This window comes from Rhododendron vialii, chromosome 4a, assembly GCF_030253575.1.
Source record: "Rhododendron vialii isolate Sample 1 chromosome 4a, ASM3025357v1".
Lineage (NCBI taxonomy): Eukaryota > Viridiplantae > Streptophyta > Magnoliopsida > Ericales > Ericaceae > Rhododendron > Rhododendron vialii.
In genome coordinates this window covers 19,760,675-19,785,244 of record NC_080560.1, presented here as the reverse complement: position 1 = coordinate 19,785,244, position 24,570 = coordinate 19,760,675, and the positions used below count along the sequence as shown (strand labels likewise).

Genomic DNA, 24,570 nt, shown 5'->3' with positions numbered 1-24,570 from the left:
CACGCAATCTGGGTGAAAATGACAGGTGTTGACCATCGCGCGATGAAGTGAGACCATCGCGCGAGGGTCCAGCCAACCCAGCGATGGTCAGTGGTCAAAGCTTTGACTTTGACCCCCACCTGGCAGACGAACCATCGCGCGAGGGTCCTGGATTGTCGCGCGACATTCAAACCAAGGTCCAGGTTCTGATTAAAGGTTTTAAGGGCTAAGGATGGGCTCCTCACATGCCAAACTCAAGCCATTCCAAGTTCTCGAGACTGTTTTCGACCTGATTCATCATTGGGGAATCAAGAAACCGAAGAAGAAAGTAAAACGATCGGGAAGTTAGATTGGGGTGTCTACAGTAGTCCCTCTTTGACGGCACGCGGAGCACCATTGGCTGGTACGGGTAACGTCAAAGATTTCTAGACACCCATCCAATCTACCCAAAAGTCGATTTAAACGAAAAGTGCTAGTAAGTATATACAAATACCGTGCACCAACGGATTGGGGAGCAGATTGATTGCTGATATGAATTCGGACGGATGGATCGTCGCTGATTGAAATTGGACGTATGGATCGTCTATGATTGATAATTGGACGGATGGATCGTCGCTGATTGAAATTGGACGGATGGATCGTCGCTGATTGAAATGGGACGGATGGATCGTCGTTGATTGATAATTGGACGGATGGATCGTCGCTGATTGAAATTGGACGGATGGATCGTCCCTGATTGATAATTGGACGGATGGATCGTCGCTGATTGATAATTGGACGGATGGATCGTCGCTGATTGATAATTGGACGGACGGATCGTCGCTGATTGAAATTGGACGGATGGATCGTCGCTGATTGAAATTGGACGGATGGATCGTCTCTGATTGATAATTGGACGGATGGATCGTCGCTGATTGAAATTGGACGGATGGATCGTCGCTGATTGAAATGGGACGGATGGATCGTCGCTGATTGATAATTGGACGGATGGATCGTCGCTGATTGAAATTGGACGGATGGATCGTCGCTGATTGATATTTGGACGGATGGATCGTCGCTGATTGATAATTGGACGGATGGATCGTCGCTGATTGATAATTGGACGGTCGCTGATTGATAATTGGACGGACGGATCGTCGCTGATTGAAATTGGACGGAGGGATTGTCGCTGATTGATAATTAGACGGATGGATCGTCGCTGATTGATAATTGGACGGATGGATCGTCGCTGATTGAAATGGGACGGATGGATCGTCGCTGATTGATAATTGGACGGATGGATCGTCGCTGATTGATAATGGGACGGATGGATCGTCGCTGATTGATAATTGGACGGATGGATCATCGCTGATTGAAATGGGACGGATGGATCGTCGCTGATTGATAATTGGACGGATGGATCGTCGCTGATTGAAATTGGACGGATGGATCGTCGCTGATTGAAATGGGACGGATGGATCGTCGCTGATTGAAATTGGACGGATGGATCGTCGCTGATTGAAATGGGACGGATGGATCGTCGCAAAGGGATCCAATCGCGAAGCCTGAATAAGGCTCTTGGATTTTATTGAAGCAATACACACGAATGGGCCTGGACCCTGGGCCAAATCTGGCGATCGGCCCAGTAGAACAATCGCGCGATGAACGCATACCGTCGCGCGATGGTTCTTCGTCGGGGCCTGGGTCTGAAACCAGTCCAGGTCCGGCCCGAACCCATTTTCTTCTCTTTTCTTCCCGGGGACGTTACAGAAACCGACGCTTAGCGGTTCTCGAACTTCAAAATTCTCAAACTCTTCTCCAACTCTCCAAACCCTTGATTTCGTCCAAAAACCAAGCAAACCCACGTGCGTTCCATCATCTATGGCTGATCACGGCGTTACTCGGGGTAGCGGGGAAGTAGTTGATCGTCCGGAGGACGAGGGAAGACCAATGGTGGCCGAAACAGAGGATCGGCCGCCAATGGGGGTTGTTATAGACGCCAGTGCAGAGGTAGCGGGCGGCGGCGATGGCGAACAGGGCCACGAGCAGGAGGCGGGTGGCGAAGGTAACCATCGCGCGACAGTTTCAGAGCGTCGCGCGACGGAGGAGGCCGGGGCCGTAACTGCTGGAGTCGTGCAACTGGACCCGAGCGAGGCCGTGAGTGGCTCGGTGGTAGTTGGTGGCGGTTCCGAGGGCACAGGCAGTGGAAGCGCCGAGGGTGGTGGCGACGAGCCAAGCGAGACTCCGCCAAGGGATCCGGCGAAAGGTAAGGGCGTATCGGCCGAGGAGGAGGAAGCCACGGAGGTTCCTGAGGAGGAGGTACTGTTTCGGCCGGGGGCCACGTCATCAGGCCACAGGCCGATCACGAGACAGGATCTCGCGGAGTTCCTGAGTGACGAGAGATTAGCCCGGCTTCTGGAAGAGGATCCCATGATTTGGGCAGCCGTGTTGGAGGCTCGAGAGGAGCGAGAGCGAGAGATAGCCGCTTCAGAGGCTATGGCGAGGGCCGAGAGGGCGAGGGCCGCCGAGGAGGAGGTTTTGAGGGACGCGGAGGCCGAGGAGCGGGCTGGAGCGAGGGGGCAAGGACCCAGAGTGACAGCAGTGTCAGAGGCGGAGGGCTTGACTCGTGCTCCGTTTTCAGCAGAGGGATACAGGTTACCGGTTCCACACCTGTTCGTGCCGTCAGGTTTTGCGGCATACAAGCCACGGCAAGCGGAGTACGACTCCGAGCTTGTTCTGAGAGACCCCGATACCCACATTTCGAGCAGCTGGGCTGAGGTAAATTTCTGATAATTCCCTATTTCCTTTCGTGATTGCAAATTCAATACAATGCATGTGCTTACATACCGAAAAACGTAGGATAATCCTTTGAAGTAGATTCGAATAGTGACACTATAGCTTCACGTTAAATGCCATGCATGAGACATAATAACTTGAACCAACCATCTACTGCCAAGTTGTATTGATTACCTAGAACTTGAGAATGAAAGCTTTGCATGCTGATATATCCTTTGTTGCTTGTTTCCGTGTCTAATGCAGGAGAGAGCGAGACAAAGGGACATTCGGGGTTTCGGGGGCGCCTGTAGCTCCTTGGCGTTGTACCAGGGTTTGCCGGAGAGGGTGAGGCAGTTGGTGGATATGGCAGGCTTTGGGGAGTTCATACAGACCTTGACTCGGGCTAGAAATGACCACGCGGTCTTGGTTGCGCTCGCAGAGAGATGGAGAGATACAACCAACACTTTCCACCTACCGCTCGGGGAGATGACAGTGACGCCTACTGACTTCGCGGCGCTTACTGGTTTGAGGGTTGGAGGTGACCCTATCCCGTTTGACTCGGGCATTCAGGAGGACGAGGCGGCCCTGGAGTGGTTCTTGGGAGAGGTGCCCAAGGTTGAGGAGGGGATGGCGAGATATGGCCAGTTCACGAGATACCTTGCAAAGGAGGTGGTGACGGAGCAGGAGGCGGAGCAGATGGCCCGAGCGTACCTGTTGTACCTTTTTGGTGCGACCCTATATCCGAACAGGCGAAGCAAGGTCCACCTATCGTACCTGCCTGAGGGATCTGAGGACGGCCTCACGTTTTGACTAGGGAGGAGCTGCGCTTGGTGCGGCCTATGGTTTCATGGGGGACTCGTCGAGGACCGAGATGAGCACAGCTGGATACTGGCGGATTTGGGAGGTATGATCATAATTGAGTAAAGCACATTTCCCATATGCACTTATCTTTCTGAATACATAAATTGCTCAAAAATGTTCCTGCATTGTACTAATGATTTGAACCTTGATAACTGTGCAGCTCTGGGCCTACGAAGTTCTGAACATGTGCCGTCCAGTGACAAAGAGCCTGGACCTGGGGATCCTCCCACGTGCTCATATCTGGAGCAAGAAGAATATGGGAGAGAAAAGAGGGCGAGGCGACCTGAACGGCTTCAGGGTATACCTAGACGAGCTCCGACCCTCACAGGTATGTCACGACTTCATCAAATTTAAATATGCGTCCCTTTTATTGCTTTAATGCTGTCGCTGACCGACGTTTGCATCATTTGCTTGCGCAGGTAGAGTGGGATCCTTGGAAAGTGGCAGAGTCAGAGCCTGAGTATTTGGCCAGAAGCAGGGCCGTGACGGCGAGCAGAGTGCTGCTGGAGTCAGCTTTTGGTTGGCAGTGGTACTTAGGTGACCGAGTGACACGCCAGTCGCTTGGCCACGCAGGGTTCCAGGTGCCCGGACCACTTCCACCACGGGCCTCACACACAGGGGAGTACACGTTGGCCGAGCTGGAGATCTTCACGCGGCCTGACACCGATTTGACACGCTACCTGCGTCCCGGCATGGACTATGCAGTTTACCAGAGAGAGCGCTTGGCGGGGCCGCTGAGAGTACGAGAGTTCAGGGAGGTCCGGAGTCAGGCCCGTGGAGCTGCTGAGGAGAGGAGGGCTGTCGCTGCGAGGCAGAGCAGTGGCGAGAGTCGCGCGAGGCGGGGTCCGAGTGGACCTGTGAGAGGTGGGCCACCAGAGTTGACATGGCGTATAGCTGTGGTGGATTCTTAGGGCAATCCGGCCGAGCTACACCTAGTTCCTGCCAGAGTTGAGCCAGCGCCCGTCACTGTGTCGGTAAGGCATCGTACCCTTCATTATTGTACTTCCATAAAGCCTTGAAATATTGCTCCATTGCTTATGCTCAAGTTATTCTTGCAGGTGCCCAATGAGTGCGCGAACGAGGCCGTTCGGCGTATGCTTGCACTGGAGAACGTGATAAGGCGGGCGGCAAGTGGCCTGCCTTTGGACTTGCGCTATCCATCACCGGCAGCTCAGAGATCTCAGGTATATATCCTTCAGAGAAACGATACATTCCTGCATTCGATACTTGACATATGCATGCTTTGCCCGATACATAGTGTACTTTAATTGCCGTCAACTTTGAGATAGATTGTACCTGCTTACAAACATACAACACATAGAATGTATACTAAATGTGCAAAATTTTTACAATGCAGACACAGGGACGGGCGGCTCCTAGGAGGAAGAGCGCGAGAGAGCCTCCACAGAAGAAGTTAGCAAGCAGGACTCCCACTCCTCCACCTACTACTAGACCACAGACGCGGGGCGTACAGCCACCCGTCGCGAGTGAGGAGGCGGCCCGAGAGGCCGTGGCGCGCGCAGAGGAGAGGTATCAATTGAAGATGCGCCAGAGGCCCTCACAAGATGAGCCGGTCCGCAAGAAGCGGCTGATCCTGCCCGAGGATTCTAAGGAAGAAGAGGAAGAGGAGGGAGATGAAGAAGAGGAGGACGAGGAGGCGCCTGACAGCAGCGGTTCAGACGACTCAGCCGATGACCCTGGTTTTAGACAGGATCCCAGAGAGGGAGACGACGACGACGACGACGACGGGGATGGTGACTGGTTCGGGGAGGACTGAGGGCTACTAAGAAGCCTCATTTGTCTTTCCAAATCTTGTTGGCCGTTGCTTTTGGGCCTGCGCGCCCGCGTAGATAGATGGAAGGCCGGAGTGCCTTAGTTGATACTTGATACATGTTTTTGGGGCCTGTGCGCCTTTTTGATTTGATGGGCGAGTGTGCCCGAGCTGCCATGATGACTTTTGACCGGCCGAAGCGCCGCATGCACAGTAGTATTCCTTGTTTCGACATGGATAGATATGGATTAGCTATAAAATTTGCATTTTCAGTTCATTTTACTCTTGCAATGATCTTAGAATAAATAAACGCTTGCCACTAATACCATGCTTGCATTGATAATGTACCGAGACTGTTCACAAACGCACACACACGCACACACATAATTGACTCGGAGAAAAATGAAAATGTACCCCAGGATACGGTTAGGATACGAGGATACGAAATATTGGACATTCAAAAGCCAAAACCCAGAATATTCTAACTTGGATAAAAGAACACCTTCATGAGGTCATGAATACACAAAATGACTCATGAGAGCCGACGGACTCGAGGAATACCTCCCGAAATGCAAAATTGCCCAAAATCCTTACGAAGGACACAAAAGGGACACGAGATGGGAAAACAAAACTCTATTATGTCCCGGACTGAAACCGACACCTCTGTACAGTCACAATAGGTCACCATGACCTGTACGGCCTGAGAGAAAAGGACACGACCCTCCGGAACGAGTTTCGACCTTCCGAAACACACATTTGGCCTTGAAACGAGCCACCGAGGGTTCAAAAACCTCGTTAAACGTGATAACTCGAATCCGATGCTTGGACATGGTCGCATATGCTCACATTGACTTGCCGGAACCACAAGAGTTGCAAAAGTACCCTTGGAATAGGACGCGACCAAAATTGGACAGTAGCTGGTGAAATCTGTCAAAATGCAGGCTGAACCATCGCGCGAGGGAATGAGAATGTCGTGCGATGGAATGGATGGTGCTCTCTCGCGCGATGGACTGAGACCACCGCGCGATGGTTGGGCCGTGCCAGGCCACCTTTATTTGACCATCTCAGATTTTTGGACGTCCAAGCCTCGTCATCAACCTTTAACTGCTCAGAGTACTTCAGGGGGGGGGGGGCAGTGCAGAGATGCCCTCACTTTGGAGAAGAAAACGCCACATGGCATGGACATTTGTACTGGGAAGGGACGACACTCTATGCATTCTGCCTATAAAGAGGCCAATATTCTGCAAATAAAAGGCATTCCTCCCATAGTTTGAAAGTCCCACGAGGAAGCAGAATGGCAAATAATCTTCCGGCCTTGATTAGCCCTTGGCTCACGGCCTTTGTTGCTGGAGATTGGTTGTCATTCCGGTTTCACGGTCTGGCCGCATTCCGTTTTCTTCGCAATGTGAGGGTCCGCCCAGAGTTTCTGAGGGCAGCCCTACAATTCTGGGACCCAGAGGTTCACGTATTCAGGTTTGGGATTAACGAGCTGTGCCCAACCGTGGAGGAATTCCAAGCATACCTCCAAGGAGTTGCCTCGAGCGTGATTGTCGTGCCACCTTATAGGAAGAGCATGCCAAAGCTGTTACAGTCAAGTCTTGATATTACTAGAGGAGCGGCCGAAGGTTTGCTAACTGGAGGACAAATCAACATCATGCGCCTAATGGAGTGGTATGGGCCAGAAGGGGACGTAGAGAATATAGCCGTGCAGGCTCGACGTCGATTTGCCCTGGCAATTGGCGTGCTGGCTGCTTATTTACTGGTACCTCCAAATGGGCAAGTCAACCCCATGCTGGTGAGCGTCGCCGCTCAAATGGGTGCTCGGAGAAATGTGGTACCACTGGTTCTGGCAGAGACACTCATAGGTTTGGATTTGGTTTCTTCAGGCCAAACAGACGTGTTCGGCGGTAGTCCACTACTACTGCAGGTTAGCTTAATTCTCACTCAGCTCTCCTTTTTTCGGCTTTCACACGTTCTGTTTTTACCTCATCTCTCAGCTAAAGCTATATCAAAGCTCCTTACTTGTCTTTTCTCTCAAGCTTTATGTGACTTCTCACTTGTTTTTCCACTTATGCAGCTCTGGTTATCTGACAAATTGGGATTGCTCACAGCACCGAAAGCAAATCGGCCTCATCTGCCCGGCCGAATGCACCAGCGGGGTATGATCTATCCGGAAATGTCTGTGAATCAATGGTGCGCATTTATGAGAGAAATGCGGCCGAACGAGATCATATGGCGGCATGAAGCTTTAAACATTCCAGACATGGCGCTGAGTTCTGCAGGATTCGAGAGAGTAGTGATAGCTGGGCTGACCGCTTTCACATTCTACATCCCCGGACGCATCCTTCGTCAGCTAGGAATGAGCCAAGGACTCCACCGAGCTGGGACTGAAGATTTTCAAGTCCCCGCTTTCACTGCCCAGAATCTGAGAGGGTACGAGCACGACTGGGGCCTGCGGCAACTCGGAGGAGCTGACCCAGACTTTAGTACGGAACTTACGCACCGATATCAAACATGGCTAAGAAGGGAAATCGCAAGCAAGCAAAACAACAATTGACTTCTGACGAATCCTGATGATCTAGAATAAACCGTGAGCCTGTTAAGGCCTCGAGCACTTTATTCTGTTTTTATGCTTTAATCTTTTTAAGACTGCTCAGCCTGTGTAATAGAAGTTATAATTTGAATAAAAATGAAAGTTCGAGAGTTGTCCCCTTTTGATCCAAGTGTTGAACCGCCGTGTGACCCAAGTATCGGGTCAACTCCTGGTAATGGGAAACCGTGGATCAAGTTGATGGATTGTGACCGAATCTCACAGAGAGATTGCCTACGTATCCCGCTTTCAGGGAATCAGGTCAGCACGTAGTTCAGGCTAAGGTTCACTCGAGTATTTTAACTCTCCTTTTGCGCTCTGAATTTTGCCTAGTGCTGCCACTTCGGGTTTTCAGCCTAGCGAGCTTTGATTGATGTCTATTTATTTTTGCCTAGACCGCCTTCTCAGGTTTTCGGTCTAGCAGGCTTGCTCTAATTTTTGCTTGGAACCGCCCACCCTTGTGGTTTTCGGCCCAACGAGCTTCTCTCAGGGATAGTATCGTTTGAGTTGATCCAGGTTAACCAGAGAGCTGAATTCGTTGCCGTCAAGATCAATGAGCTGAGCTACTCCCCCAGAAAGGATGGTCTTGATGATGTAAGGTCCGGAACGTTTGGGTCGAAACTTGCCACGGGGGTCAAAAACTGGTGCCCGAATCTCTTTCGTAACCATGTCCCCTTCGACCAAGTCTCTAGACTTCACTTTTTTGTTGAATGCCCGGGCGATTCTCCGCTGATACCCCTGAACATGATACAGGGCCCGAAGCCTCCTTTCATCGAAAAGCATGAGTTCAACAAATCTCCCACTGAGCCATTCAGATTCTGAGAGTTCCGATTCTACCATGATCCTCAAAGACGGCACCTCAAGCTCTATAGGGAGAACTGCTTCCATCCCGTAGACCAAGGAATAGGGGGTTGCCCCCGTTGATGTTCGAATCGACGTTCGATAACCCCAAAGAGCTAATGGCAGTTGCTCGTGCCAGTCCCTGGCGGACTCCGCAGATTTCTTGATGATTGTCTAGACATTCTTGTTGGCCGCTTCAACCGCACCATTTGCTTGGGGACGATAGACCGTTGAGTGATGGACTTGGATCTTGAATTCTTCGAAGAGCTCCAGAACCCTGCCTTTGAAATGACTCCCGTTGTCTGATACAAACGCTTGCGGAATCCCATATCGGTAGATGATGTTTTTCCTGATGAAGTGAGCGACTTGAACCGCGGTTAGGGTTTTATAAGATTCGGCCTCCACCCATTTGGTAAAATAATCTATCGCCACGAGGATGAATCGATGGCCATTTGATGCAGACGGTCTAACCATGCCGATGACGTTGATACCCCATACAGAGAAAGGCCAAGGCGAAGCCATGCCAAATAGGTTAGAGGGTGGAACATGCATTAGATTAGCATGAATTTGGCATTTGTGACATCGCCGCACATAATCTACACACTGAGATTCCATAGTAGACCAGAAATAGCCTTGGCGCAAGATTTTCCTAGCCAGCATGACGCCGCTCATGTGTGGGCCACAGACCCCCTCGTGGATCTCCTCCATGATTCTAACAGCCTCAGCCCCGTTGACACAGAGCTTGTGCATTCCGCAATGAGACCTCCTATATAACTTTCCCCCACAAATGATGTACTGGGCGGCTATTCTTTTCAATGCAGTCTGATCCTTCTTAGAGGCCTCAGCCGGATATGTGCCATTCTCGACGAAGTTCCATATGTCATGGTACCAGGGCAGGCCATCATCGACATCATCGATGGCGTTGACATACTGATAAGCGGGGCGGTCCCGTTGTTCAATTAAGACTGGGCGAAGTTTGACTCCGAAGGGTAGTTCGACCATGGAAGCCAAGGTTGCGAGGGCATCGGCAAACTGGTTCTTCAAACGGGTGATATGGGTGAAAGTCACTTTGTTAAAGCGAGGAATTAGCCCCTCCAAATCCTGATGATAAGGTTTCAACCCCTCTTCACGCACCTTCCAGTCCCCATTGGCTTGAGATACAACGAGATTGGAGTCCCCGATGACTTCGAGTCGTTCAACGCCGAGCGTGAGTGCAGCCTCCATACCCACGATACAGGCCTCGTATTCAGCTTGGTTGTTTGTAACATTGAAGTTAAGTTTGAATGCAAGCGGAATATGAGAACCATCGGGGGCGATTAGCAAGACCCCGATCCCAAATCCTTTCTGATTGGCTGCCCCATCGAAGTACAAAGTCCAGACGTCCTCGACAACTGCTAGCACCTCCTCATCTGGGAACACAAAATCCGCATCTTCCGGTCCATCCACAGGGTGATCAGCCAAAAACTCAGCGATGGCTCGCCCCTTTACCGACTTCCTCGTGATGTATTCGAGGTCGAATTCTGCCAGAAGGAGCAACCAGCGTGCTAACTTACCAGTGAGAGCCGGTTTCTCAAACAGATACTTGAGTGGATCCATCCGAGAAATCAATTTCACTGGGTAAGCCAGCATGTAGTGTCTCAACTTCTTAGAAGCCCAAACCAAAGCCCAACACGTTTTCTCCAAGGCGGTGTAGCACTCTTCAGACCCAACCATTTTCTTACTCAAGTAATAAACGGCCTTCTCAACTCCCTGGTCACCCTCTTGAGCTAGCAAGCATCCCATGGATGTAGAACTTACAGATAAGTATAGAATCAAGGGCTTTCCGGGCACCGGTGGCATTAAGACAGGCGGGTTTTGCAGATAGCTCTGAATGGACATGAAGGCAGCCTGACATCTGTCCGACCATACGAACGGGGTGTCCTTCTTGAGTAGACGAAACATCGGCTCGCAAGTTAAGGTTAACTTGGCGATGAATCTGCTGATGAACTGAACCTTCCCCAAAAAGCTTCGCACTCCCTTTTCAGTCTCTGGTGGCTTCATTTCAAGCACCGCTTTGATCTTGGATGGATCAACCTCAATCCCACGCGAAGTGATCATGAAACCGAGCATCTTACCTGCTGTGACCCCAAAGGTGCATTTCTGTGGATTGAGACGCATGCGGAACTTCCGGAGCCTCTCGAAAAACTTCCTCAGTACAGGAACATGCCCTTCCCGAGTTTTTGACTTAGCAATCATGTCGTCTACGTAGACCTCAACCTCTTTGTGCATCATGTCGTGCAGAATGGTCGTAGCGGCTCTCTGGTAGGTGGGACCAGCATTTTTCAAACCAAACGGCATGACCAAGTAACAATAAGTCCCCCATTCGGTGATGAAAGTCGTTTTCTCACGGTCTTCTGGCGCCATAAGAATCTGGTTATATCCGGAGAAACCATCCATGAACGAAAGCAGGGCATGGCCCGCCGTATTATCAACCAGTACATCGATATGAGGCAGGGGAAAATCGTCCTTGGGGCTTGCCTTGTTCAAATCCTTGAAGTCCACGCACACTCGAATTTGCCCATTCTTTTTAGGAACTGGAACAATGTTGGCAACCCACGTAGGGTACTGAGAAACCATGAGAAAACCGACATCGATCTGCTTAGTGACCTCTTCCTTGATCCTCTGCACCCAATCTGGCCTCATCCGCCTCAACTTCTGCTTCACGGGTTTGGCATTTGGTAGTAAGGGGATTCGATGCTCCACTATTTCTGGGTCGATGCCGGGCATGTCTTGATGAGACCATGCGAAGATGTCACTGAATTCTGAGAGCAGCTCTTTGAAATCGTGATGTTCCTCTGGAGATAAAGTGGAGCCCACCTGAACCATTCGGGGATCGTTCTCGTCTTTCAAGTTTATTAAGACTATTTCTTCTTTCAACGGCTGAGCATGCCTTTCGTCTTCCTTTTCGATGAGGGCACGGATTTCCTTGGGAATGTCCCCATCGAAATCTATCCCTTCATCTTCGGGGTCGACACAGTTTATATAAAGATCATTCAAGTAGTCAGAAGAGGATTCCTTCATTTCATAAGACCCTGCAGGGTCGCCAAGTACAAGGGAATCAAACTCAAAGTAAAAGCCATGACGTGGAGGGCCAAGAGGCACAAACTCCGACTCAGAGCTAGACTTAGACTCAGACGACTCAACAGACTCAGTGTCAGACTCTGATACATCATCAATGCAAGTAAGGCGTGGTTTGAAAATGCAGTTTTTAAGGCTACCCTTTGCTTCTGTGATGAGGGAGAGGGGATCCTTGAGATCATCGGAACCGAGCATGAACACCTCGGCCTCTTCAGCTTCCTTGGCCAAACCCACCTGGGAGAACTCATAAAATAGCTGCTCCAAGCTCCCTTGATCAAAAGATATCAGCCAATCAGTTTTTAGCTTGGGCTGACTAAGCTTCCTCTTGAATTCCGCCCTTGCTGGCTCTTCATCGCTGGAGGACCAAGTGTCATCAGCGAAAACTTCAAACCCTGGCAGCAAATCCCTAGTGACTGAATCGATAAAAGGCTCAGGCTGTCTGGTGTAGACGTCATTCCCCACTTCGCGCACAAAGTAGCTGTCGGGTTCACCATAGAGAGATCGAGGTTTTCCCGTGCATTTCCTTCTTTTGGCATCTTTGGTAGAGGAAGAGTACCCCAAACCAAAGCGGCCCTCGCAGGAAGGAAAGGCAGGGAACTCCGGGATCCCTTGTTGGTGAATCCCAAGACCAAGACCAGGTAAATAGGACATCCTCCTCATGATGTCTAAGGCAACCGAGCTTATGATGAAATTCCCATCCACGTTGATAGCCAAAACCGAACCAGAAGTGTCGAAAGAGAAACCCCCGAGATCAACGTCTTCCTCGCCGTGTGCAATCCCCAAAACAGGTGTGCCATCTTCCTTAAGCGGGCGAATGCCCGAGTCCCCGCAAATAGTCAAAGTCCCGGTAGGGAGTCCCAACATAACCTTTTGGTGAAGAGTAGACGGTACAGCCATGATGTCAGATCGGTGAAGCCACGGCCTTCCCAGCAGAAGATTGAAGGTGGCGGGGATGTCAACCACATGGAACTCAACATCCATCTCAAACCCCTCAGCATCAAGTTTGAGCACGAGAGTGCCCTCGACCACGCGACGAGTGCTGTCGTATGCCTTAACAGCCAGATTAGAAGGTGCAAAGTCTTTCTTGGCTAGCCCCAAGCGGTAAGCCACTCTCAACGGGCAAACATTGATCGCCGATCCGTTGTCGATCAAAACAGTTGGAATCCAGAGTCCCTTACACTTAACAGTGATATGCAAGGGGTGATTGTGATCAACCCCTTCAATCGGTAAATCCTTGTCAGTGAAGACCACGGTGTGCTTCGAAGTAGGCGGGAGAATTATGGATATCATGGCTTCAGGCGTGACATCGGGTTGGATCTCAAGGCGAGAGAGAGTATGACAAAACTTTTGACGATGCTCGCGGGAGGAACAGATTAGTCCCCAAAGTGATATAGCAGCAGGAATCCGCTCCAGCTGCCTCTAAATCATGTCATCATTCGGGGAGCTAGGAGGTGCCTCAAACGGTGCGGACCTTGAGAATGCAGAAGGTTCGTTCCTTTTGTTAGAAGAATTGGACGAGCTCCCAGCCTGAAGATTGGAAGGCTGAAAAATTCGTCCACTCCTCGTAACGTTGAGAACGTTCGAGGGTATCGCTTGAAGGTCTTGACAGTCATCCCAAAGATCAGCAGGGACTTCCCCCAATTTGCGTTTTTATTTGTCAGAAGGTAGTGGGGCTACAGGTGCTTCCATGCCTAGATCGAGGTCTTGAGCCAAATCGTTCCATAGCAGTGACTCCCAGAAATCTGGCTCCTTAACAGCTACAGCCTCCCCAATGGGTTCCGTGTTAGCAATAAATGGGACGTCCCAGAGTCCCCCATCGGTAAGAGAGCGGTTGACGGTCCAAACCTCGGACCCAACTTGGATATTAACCACATCATCAACATCCCAGAGATCTGCTGGCGGAACAAGGTCCGCAACCATAACGTTGTGATCCTCCTCGGTCGGATAAGGCGGTACGGGGCGCGAGAGCTCCTCGCTAATGATGTAGAATGCAGGATTGTACTCAGTGTTGGTTACAGAGCCAACCAGCCTGTCAAGCGTAGAAGGGAGAAAGCATTCCCCCAAGACGCGAGTCTCTTCCTGAACGAGACCCTCTTCTATGAATTGAATCTCATGATCGGGCAGAGCATATCCTTGAGGAGGATCAAGGTCGAACTCTAATGGAAACTGCCACACGGGCTCGGGATCCCAATAGTACTCCTCCTCAGGCAGAACAGGTTCAGGCTGTTGAAAAAGCATGTTCAAAGAGAATCCATCCAAAGGGTCAAGCATGCCTGCCTCATAATTAGCCATCCAGGCGTCATACCAAGCATGGTTAAATGGGACATATTCAGGGTTCTGGGGGAAACCGTCTAACTCTAGCTCCGTCCATTCATTGACTATGGGGGCTGCATAATCATCATTATCGGCGATAGCCCATCCTACTGCTTGCATATCAACTTGCTGTTCCGGTAGAACAGGGACGGCAGACCTAAAGCGGCTTATCAAATTCGGAGAGGAGTTTGGATCCGTCACATCAAAATACGGGCTGTCCAAGAAAGAAGCAGAGTTGAGCTGCACGGCAGGAATGGACTGGTGAAACAGCTCGCTGATGGAGGCGTTGAACACAAACGCCCCATTCTGCAAGCGTGCGAGAGGCACATCGGGATTGGACGACTGTCCTTCTTCAAGATGGATGTAGAAAATCTCGGCTTCGGGCTGAGAAGGGATGGGCACGACCGGCCTGGGTTGGTTTGTTGAGGTTATATGGTCAGTGGGGTTGAATATAGTGGAGCTAGGGTTGATATAAGTGGAGCTGATGGATATTTGGTTGATGCGGGGAGCAGCATTGTGCTTTGGCAGGGAGTTGGAAAGGATGTTTGGTTTTTGGGTTGGTGGAGGTGGAGCATGGAGAGTTCCTTCATCTATGAGATCCTGGATCGCATGTCGGAGGCGGAAGCAGGAGTCCGTAAGATGTCCAACCCCTTGGTGGTAGGCACAATAAAGGTTAGCTTTGAAGTTGGGTGAAGGGTTCTTAGGCAAAGGAGTCGGGTCAAGGGGCTTCAGATGCCCTGACTGGATTAACTTCTCCATGACAGATGACAGTGGAGCTTCAAATGCGGAGAAACTACGGGACTGACCGCGGGGCCGGTTATTTTGTGGGGTTTGCACCTGGTTAATCTCAGCGACGCGATTGGTTGCATTGGAAGAGGAAGCATTAGTGCCGCTAGTTGCTGTGTTGGAAGATGTCCCACTGCCAAACAATGCATTGGTGTTTCCTGAGTAAACCCGAGGCTTTGGTTTCGAAGGGTTAGAAGACTCCCCTCTTGACAGAATCCCGCTTTGTAGCGCATCCTCGATGGCCAATCCAGATTCGAAGAAAGTATCAAAGTTCAAGGAGGCTTGGACAAGAACCAAATGCCTAGCATAATCAGGCTGAAGATTGCGAGAGATGATTCGAAGCTGATCTCTCTCACTCGGGCGATCGGTCATCTGAGCAGCCTTCGTTCTCCATCTTTTGACAAAATCCGCAAAGGATTCCTTAGCTTCCATTTTCGTGGACTCAAGCTCTCGGGTTGTCATCTTGAGCTGGGAGTTGTAACTATACTGCGAAATAAACGCAGCACCGATATCCTCCCACGTTCTCCTTTTAGCAATGTCGAGCGACAAAAACCAGTGAAAAGCGGGTCCTGAGAGAGTCTGAGGGAACAGCTGGGACATGGCCTCGGGTTCAACAGCCAAGAGTTTCATGGCGGCATGGTAGCCATAGAGATGAGTCTTCGGGTCGCCGCTTCCATCAAACTTGGCGAGATCAGGCATTTTGAACTTGTCGGGGAGCTTAGCATTGGGATACAAGCAGAGGCGATCTAAATCAATTCCCCCGGCGCTGATCTTTTCGGACTTGGACACAGATTCCTCCAGCTTGACGATCTTTGCCATGAGAGCAGTCATGTTGGGATCCAGAACGGGTCTTGCCATAGCGAGATTCAGATTTGCAGCCTCCGGGTGAGCCTCTCTCGGGTTGGGCTGAATTATGATCCGCCCCGCATGGTTAGGGTCTTCAACAAAGATTGGTTCCGCATGGTCGTCCTCATCGACCTCGCCTCCCACTTCTACAGCTAGCGGAAGACGAGTGTTGATAAGGTCATTGAGCCTAGTGAGATTTGCATCAGTCTGAGCACCCCTTTGCTGCATGGTGGCGATGCTGTTCTGGATGTTCATGAGCATGGTTTCGAGACTCAGTGGCTGCGGATGATCTGCCATAATGGAGGTCCCGGATGAACTGGACGAGGACGGGGAGGTTGGTGATGCCGGAGATTCAATTTCCTGGAGAACTGACGGTGATCCTGATCGTAAAGCGGCCAAAAGGGAGCCCGGAGAGTCTTCCGTTGTGACTGACTGAGCTTGCAACCTGACTAGCCTTTGAACCGAATTCTAATGCAGACGTTCCCAAGTGGGTTTGGCTTTCTGCCTCGATACTTTCCTCGGCGGCGCAATGGTTCAGAATTCTGCTTTGCTTTGCTGTAAGAAAAGGTTCGATAAGGGCCCTGCAGCAACCTTACTTTAAGCAAAAGACTTTGAAGTGATAATGCAGCCATCGTCGTCAGTGTCGCCCTTAGACTTTAAGACTACAGACGGGTCTGTCTCATGATGTTCGGACGCTGCCAAAATCCTTGGATTTCTTTTCGAGAGTGTATCCTCGTTTGAATCGAATAATACTAAGAGATGTCAAAAATAGTCTAAGCTCTTGACTTTTCCGTTCTTGAAGTTTCAACTTTGAACATGGAATAACTCGGGATGAATGACGTGATACCTTAACCGGGGCGGCGTAGGCAACACAGTGCCATAGCCTGAGCGGTGTACGTGCTGCGCACGGTAACCAGGGTGGTGTGAGCATCACGGCATTCTCTTCGTCGATCCTTGTTTTCCGTTTGAGACTTCAATCGGGATATGGCCAAGGACTTAGAAAGTTTTGATTTCCCAAAGTCTTGTTGATCCTAGGATTTTTGAAAATCTAACAACATGCACCGCGAAGATGCATGACTCTTCATCGGACCTAGCAGCGTCCTAAATAAACATAAGACAGACTCGAAAGAGAGACAACCTAGAAGCCGCCCTAAACATGCCCCTACGCAAAACGGTATGTATGTACAGTGCATGCGATAGGGAAAGCAGTAACACGTAGACAATATATGGGGGTTAGATGCAAGTAGATCTTACCCTGCAGGTACCTGTCCTAGTTTGGAGAGTTCTAGTGCTTTGTATATGCAAAAAGGCTGGTTTTGGCTTGTAACGGGTTCCTCGGACTAAAGCCAAGATATACCTCTCGCTGCCCGCGTAATCGCAGAGCAACAGTCAAACGGTAGAATGACTCATCATCGTCGAAGGTTATTGGTCATTCGGGGTCCCCGAGCTCCGGTAAACCGTGCCGGATTGCCAAAACGATCCAACGAGGCTTATCCCACATCGATGCAAATGAGAATGCTAAAGATTGATTAATGAAATAGAATCGCAATTTCGCAAAACGCCTTTTCAAATTCGGCTCACTTTATTTAGTCAATGCTTAGAAGAAACCACACGAGAGAACGATCGGAAAAGTCCCAGATTGGATTGGCCGGACACGAGGTCCCGTTAAATCACCATTCCAACCTTCGGCAGCGCGAAGCTCACCGTTTTGACAAACTTTTGTGGGATTGTTCTTCAAGTGTATTGAAATCTAAACATAGACCAATATTGGTTCGGTCCCCAACAGAGTCGCCACTGTGGGCAGCGTGCCCTTCGGAATTTCCGGATTCCGAGACGCGAGATGCCCGGGTCGAGGGAGCGCGAGCAGGGAAGCAAGCGCTCGCAAAATACAGAGTCGCCACTCGGGTTTGAAGGTCCGACACCCAAGGAACCGTATTTCGAAGCACTTGTTGCGCTGTTTGATTTGAAAAAGTTAAGGAACCAGTCCGTCATAACCATATCTGGGTTCGGGAGCCGGGTTACGAGAGGGGAAGGGTTTTATGGCACCCCTCTCGCCCAATTCGGAGATCGGTCTCTACTTAGGCATTTGCAAAAAATATTTGTTTGCGATTCTGTTTTATTAATCAATTTTTAGCCATTTAGGGCGGGGGAACAGTTTAAGGGATTAAAACTGCAACAGTTTGCAAGATGTGATATATAGCATGGATGAATGAGATGACAAGTAATAAATGGAATGAAGTTCAAAACGTCGATCATACATCAAGACAGCGCTGTGTATGATTTTGTCACAAACGAACAGCCGGCTTGCATGCGTGAGTTCATCCGCATGCAAGCAAACCATCGCGCGACAATACCATATACTCGCGCGAGCATTGACGCTTTACCAATGGTTTGAATTTCACCCCCTTCTGGGCTCTGGAAGGACCAGTGCTCACCCAGGTGCAAACCAAGCAGTTTATGGGTACTTGAAAGTAAACAATATTACAGCCAACAGATGGAAATATTATGAAAATGCAACCCCTAAACAGTGGGGGTGTCTAAACAGAGGCCAAGGCCAAGCTGCTTACGCAAGGACAGTCCCTGGAAGAGAGAGAACCATCGTGCGACAGAGTGATACAGGTGCGCGATTGTTCTGACTGGACTTCCAGGAATTGCTTTGCATACTTAGGGCTCTGAGACATGTTCAGGAGCATCCCAAGAGCATTCCAAACCAAGAGGTGCTCTAAACTAAGCTCAAGAATGATTTTCAACATGCAAAACAGTGAGCTAATACTTTCTGAAAGACTTGCAAAATGACTAAAAACACAACAAGAAACTCAAAGACCAGGATCCCTTCCCCACGTGGTCCAATCTCATGCAGACATAATTGTCGCGCGAGTGTATGGGACCATCGCGCGAGGGTTTTCCAGGTAACGGCTCTTGAAACCCTGCTAGCTTTAGGGCCAGAACTGGTATCGATTACCAGCCTTGACCCTGCCAGCCCCCCTCAGGGGTTCGAACAGTGAGCAGAAAGATATTATACCTTTGCTTTGAGTGTCTTGGAGATGGCTTGAATGATGAGATGGTGAGATTTAGAGGGTGATTATGTGGGTTTGAGTGGTGTGAGGTGTTTGTGCTTGAGTTTGCCTTCTTCTTTCTTGGAGAGAGCTTTTTGTAACCCTTTGCAAGGATGCATGGGGGGGGGGGTATTTATAGAAAGAAGGGGTTAGTGGATGGCTAACCAAGGCCTTGTAACCAGCCAACAATGCTGGTTACAAATGCTTGGTGGAGGAGTGGGTGGCAAAGGTGATGGGAGAATGGGGGGTGAGGTGGTGCAAGGGGAGCCCCCCCAGAACGCTGTTCAGCCGAGAAAACGGGGTCACATAGGCCTGTAGCCCCCTGACCACCACGCAATCTGGGTGAAAATGACAGGTGTTGACCATCGCGCGATGAAGTGAGACCATCGCGCGAGGGTCCAGCCAACCCCGCGATGGTCAGTGGTCAAAGCTTTGACTTTGACCACCACCTGGCAGACGAACCATCGCGCGAGGGTCCTGGATTGTCGCGCGACATTCAAACCAAGGTCCAGGTTCTGATTAAAGGTTTTAAGGGCTAAGGATGGGCTCCTCACATGCCAAACTCAAGCCATTCCAAGTTCTCGAGACTGTTTTCGACCTGATTCATCATCGGGGAATCAAGAAACCGAAGAAGAAAGTAAAACGATCGGGAAGTTAGATTGGGGTGTCTACAGAAATGTGCGATTTTTGTATGGATTTAAAGCTTTGAATAGTTTAGTATAAGATTTTGTGAATTTTATGCATTTTGTGATTAGTTTTGAAAAAATCACTCTTAAGGGAAAAAAGAAGTCAATAAATACAAAGAAAAAGATAGAATAAAAGTAAACCTCGAGGGGTTGGTCTAGTGGGTAAAGTCTGAGACTTAGGGTTTGCTTCTTTCGAAGGTATCAAGCTCGAAACCTCACAAGTGCTATTAATTTTTTTGTGGTTAGTTCATACAGGGCGGTGGAATTAGGCCTCCGTGATTAGTTGAAGTACGCGTAAGATAATATGGACACTTGAGTGTTAAAAAAAAAAAAAAAGAAGCAAAAAGTAGCCGTGAATATTAAAAAAAAAAAAGGGTTTCCGTGAACTTGCAACAACAAAAAGTAAAGGTGAACAAATAAGGGCAAAGTTGGCATTTAGGTAAAATAAAAAGTACATCTGACATTCAGGAAACAAAATGGGCTTTTAGTTGCTATCCAACTTTCTTTCTTTTGTGACATGTGGATTTATATATTATAAAATAATAGGTATTAATGTCAACCCAATGGGTTGATTATAGAAGGACCAAACATTTATAATAGTTGATTTCAAAAAGTTACAGAAACATAACACATCATCTTTTTCTTACTATCCATTAACCTAAGTGAAATCTAAGATCTTCTCCACAAGATCTTTTCCTCCCATATCCACAAACTATGACCATGCCATAGGACAATCCCTCATTGCTTGTCCTGCACTCGGGGTCTTAAATGAGTACACCTAAATTATATACTTAGCATGAATTCATTTAAGACCATAGTAAGGGGCACGATTACCCTTTGAAACTTCCCATGGCATACCATAAGTTAGGGTCGCCACAATACTTAAAACACTAACTATGATCGTGTCATGGGACAATCCCTCTTGCTTGTTCTGCAAGGGCACGATTACCCTTCGGAACTTCTCATGGCATACCATAAGTTAGAGTTGTCACAATAACATCACCGGGCCCCGCAGGTAACCCATTTCGATACAGAGTCCAACTGGTAACCTTGCCATAGCCATGGCCCAAATTATAATCCACAATCTCACAACTCTAATACTTTACCATTTTTTTTAAGTCTTGTCATTATGAAAGTAATAATAGTAATCTATAATGAGAATATGATATTTTAGTATTAACAAGTGTAGCAACTTTTAATGGATAAAAAAAAAAGAGAGAAGAAAACTACATACATTTAATAATCACATCTAGACAAATTAGTCATGCATATAACATCCTAAACTTTAAAGTGTAAAAAGTAGTGGTCAATGAGAAAAAACATAGTTTTAGGGTTGAATCTGGAATCAATGTAAGCACAAGGGGCAAGCTGTAATATCAGGACCATTCTTTTAAAATCTCAACGGTTATGAACAGTGTTCTTTCGGAAAAACAGAGAAAATTTTCAGATCACTGGGTTTTCGTCCGTGGGTCGTTTTCTTCCATTCCAACTCATTAAAATTGTCATTTAGGGCTATATATACTTAGGGAGAGGTAGAATAGAGATTAACCTACCTTTAACTCAGTCAGAAATTACAGTGAACAGTTTCGGAGAGGTTCGGTGGCGGGTCGGAGCAGCCACCGAGTTCGTTGAGTGGTGAAGGGGTTCGACTGTGGTGACCCGGTTGTGATCAAGGATGAGACCAAGGGGGTCTAGTGACAGCGACCGCCACCACAAGAATTTTAGAAAATGCAATTATTATACGTAAAAAAAAAATACTATATCCAACTTATATAGTCTCGCCACCACTAGATTTTTTTAGTATATATTTCATCACTACTAGGGTAAAATCCTGGTTCCATCCTTTATTGTGATGGTGATGTTGCCCGGTGGTGAGGTATTGTTATGAGCTCGGTGATCGGTGGTGGTGAGCTCGGCAATGGTGATAAGGAGGTGGTGGTGGCCGGCAGTCGTGGTGATAACCGGGGTAAAGAAATGGACTACGGTGGTGATGCTTGGGGTGGTGACGGAGGCACGGGCCGAGGGGTGAAAACCGTGGAGGTTACGGGGTGGTATGGCCGGTTGGAGGTGGGGCGTCGAGAGGTGGTGATGGCAGGAGGAGTGGCGGAGAGGTGGAGGATTATGGTCGGGCTGCCGAGGAAAAGGTGGAGGTGACCGGCTAGTGGTGGACCGAAAGAGGTGGTGGTTTCGGGTGGGATGGAGGAGGTTCGGCTGGAGGTGGTTGCGATGGTGGTTACCGCCCCCCCCCCCCCCCCCCCCTAGAGGTGGTGATGGCAGGAGGAATGGCAGAGAGGTGGAGGATTATGGTCGGGCTGTCGAGGAAAAGGTGGAGGTGACCAGCTAGTGGTGGGCCGAAAGAGGTGGTTGTAGGGAGGTATTCCCGAGCACATACATTTAGTTGCCGAACACGTGATGTTTGGAAGCACGTGGTAAAGTACGATAGGACTTACCGCCGGGCAGTTCGGTGAACAGCAATATGGACCAATGATATGGGAAGTCATTGGTCCATGCAGTCTGTTCGGCTAATCAAAGGCCAATGACATGAGAAGTCAGTGGTGTAAACTAACTGTTCGGCAGATAGAGACATTCTGATTACGTTAGGACCAAGTTACATGTGAAGTAACTGGTCCAGGAGTCTGTTCGGCAACGAGATGGTCGAACAAAAGAAAGAACTTCAGTCAAGTATTGGAGCATAGGGAACATTCTGGAAGAATCCAGAAACAGTGGTATTCCGTTAAGGAATAAGATCCCGAGAATATAGGGTCTGAGAAAGATACCCAATGAGAATGGGATGTTCGGTCAGTAATGGAAAAGAATCCTGAAAAGACTCTTTTTCTAATAAACTGATAAAGGAAACAAGAATCCTTGATGTACTGGATTTCCTATACGAGTTTGGAATCCTATGGAAACAGGGATGCTTGGGCAACAAGCATACGAAAATCTATAAATAAGAGGTAAACCTAGAGGTAAAAGGTACGCAATACACTGCATTCTTATTGCTTTCCTACTGATAATTAGGGTTTGATCGCTAGTACGTGATACTAACTAAGGCTTCGGAGGGCCTTTGCCACGAGAGGCAAAGGTGCACTCACCCCCTATCTATTTTGCAAATTAGGGTTCAGACGACGAATTAGGGTTCCGGTGAAGAGGCACGAATAAGCCGTTGCAATCCAAGGTGATTCGAAGCATCAATTGTTTTCATCCCCCTACAATTGGCGCCGTCTGTGGGAAACGAAAGAGTTCCCTTTTGAAATACGACCATGGTGGAGGTAAATCCAGCAACACCGCACGACCCAAAAGATGTGTTAGATGAAGGAAGGGACAAATCACCGCCTGGGGCTCCAAGAAAGCCCCAGGGTGGGCACAGGAGGACCACGAGTAAGGAGCGCCCCCTTACCGTCCATTACAACTCCAAAAATAGAGATGGAGAGACGGCTTTGAGATCCACGAGAAGGAGTAAATCCCATCGAAGGGATGAATCGATCACGCACTCCAGGAGTGTGCACCGTAGCGACGACATTCTTGATAAAAAGAGGCAAGAAGTCGAGGAGTATGCTCGTCTGATTAAAAAATGAGAGCATGAGATCAGCGAATTAGAAAGAATCAGGGAACATCCGGAGGATTCCGGACTATCTCGAAGAAATTCTAGAGGCAGTGGGTATGCTATGGTACAATACAGAAAAGCTCCTTCACGAGGAAGAAGGAGCAGAAGCAGAAGTCCAACCCCAAAGCGACATAGGGCTTCTCCACGTAAAGAGAGGAGCAAGACCCGAACACCCGAGAGAAGGGTTTCTTCACGAAAAGGGAGGAGCAGAGACAGAAGTTCCACCCCCGAAGAGGAGGGAACAAGGAAACACCATCGAGACAGGTACGAGAGACTTGATGCTGATTGGGCCAAAGCCACGGCTCACAAGTCCAAGGAGTACGAGGATGGGACAGTAACTACACGAGAAGCAGCACGCAAGGCATTAAGTAATATTGCGGCTTCCCCTTTTACAAAGAGGCTACAAGAAGCTAGGTTGCCGAGCAGAGTAAAGCACGGTGCGTTCGTACTTTACGAGACAAATACGGATCCCGTGGCTCACATACAACATTATCAACAGGCTATTTTATGCATGAAGGGGATGATTCCATCTTGTGCAAGATGTTTCCCTCTAGTCTTGGCAAGGTGGCTTTATCCTGGTTTCATAAACTGGCCCCACGATCCATACGAGGATGGAGGCAGTTGGCTGAGGAATTCACTGCTCGGTTCTTGACAAGCAGAAAAGCCCCAAAGACCTTTGAGAGTCTTTCCACCATGAAACAGGAAGAGAACGAGCAGATCAGGGATTATGCAAAGAAGTACTGGGAGACTTTCAACGAGATTGAAAGTTGCAGTGAGGAGTACGCAATTGCTGCCTTCAAGACTGGTCTGCCTGTTCGGGGAGAGTTGCGTCGTTCATTGAATAAACATCTGGTAGCCACACTGGCTAAATTGATGGAACGAATAGAGCAACATGCCAGAATGGAGGATGACATACTCCGTGAGGATGGCAGGACGGTTGCCGAACAGCCGAAAGCATCTGCCAAAAAGTTGGATAAGCCAGAGCCCAAGACTTATAGAGAGAGAAGGGAGTATGGGCAGGCTAAGAAAGAGCCGTACAAGGATAAGCAAGCTCCTGACCCCAAATCTTTCTTTTCCATCACTACGGTTTGGAAGGAGCCAATTTATAGGATTCTTTATCGAATAAAGAATCAGCCATATTTCAAATGGCCACCAAGTCTAGGCAGAGACAAGGATGCAAAGCGTGCTACGAATCAGCACTGCAGTTACCATAAAGATTGGGGCCATATGACCGAGGACTATGAGATGTACAAAAGGCACCTTGATGATTTGGTCTCTCGGGGCTATCTCAAGGAATTTATCCAGGAGGATCCTAAGGAGAAAAGGAAAGCTATGGAGCTGGGTTACGAGCAAAACCCCAAAGGAGT

At 49.0% G+C, this 24,570-nt stretch overlaps 1 protein-coding gene across 1 annotated transcript; it reads left to right on the top strand.

The window, feature by feature from the left end:
- The first annotated feature begins 1,839 nt into the window (after positions 1-1,839).
- Positions 1,840-21,753, top strand: LOC131323792 (uncharacterized). Its single transcript, XM_058355633.1, has 2 exons — positions 1,840-2,224; positions 21,476-21,753. The coding sequence occupies exons 1-2, from the start codon at positions 1,840-1,842 to the stop codon at positions 21,751-21,753; spliced, it is 663 nt and encodes a 220-aa protein (XP_058211616.1).
- The last annotated feature ends 2,817 nt before the right edge of the window (positions 21,754-24,570 follow it).

Coding starts and splice junctions, on each gene's coding strand:
- LOC131323792 (XM_058355633.1), top strand. CDS start 1,840: ATGGCTGATCACGGCGTTACTCGGGGTAGCGGGGAAGTAGTTGATCGT. Junction 2,225..21,475: donor GCCAAGGGATCCGGCGAAAG/GTAAGGGCGTAT, acceptor CCCGGTGGTGAG/GTATTGTTATGAGCTCGGTG.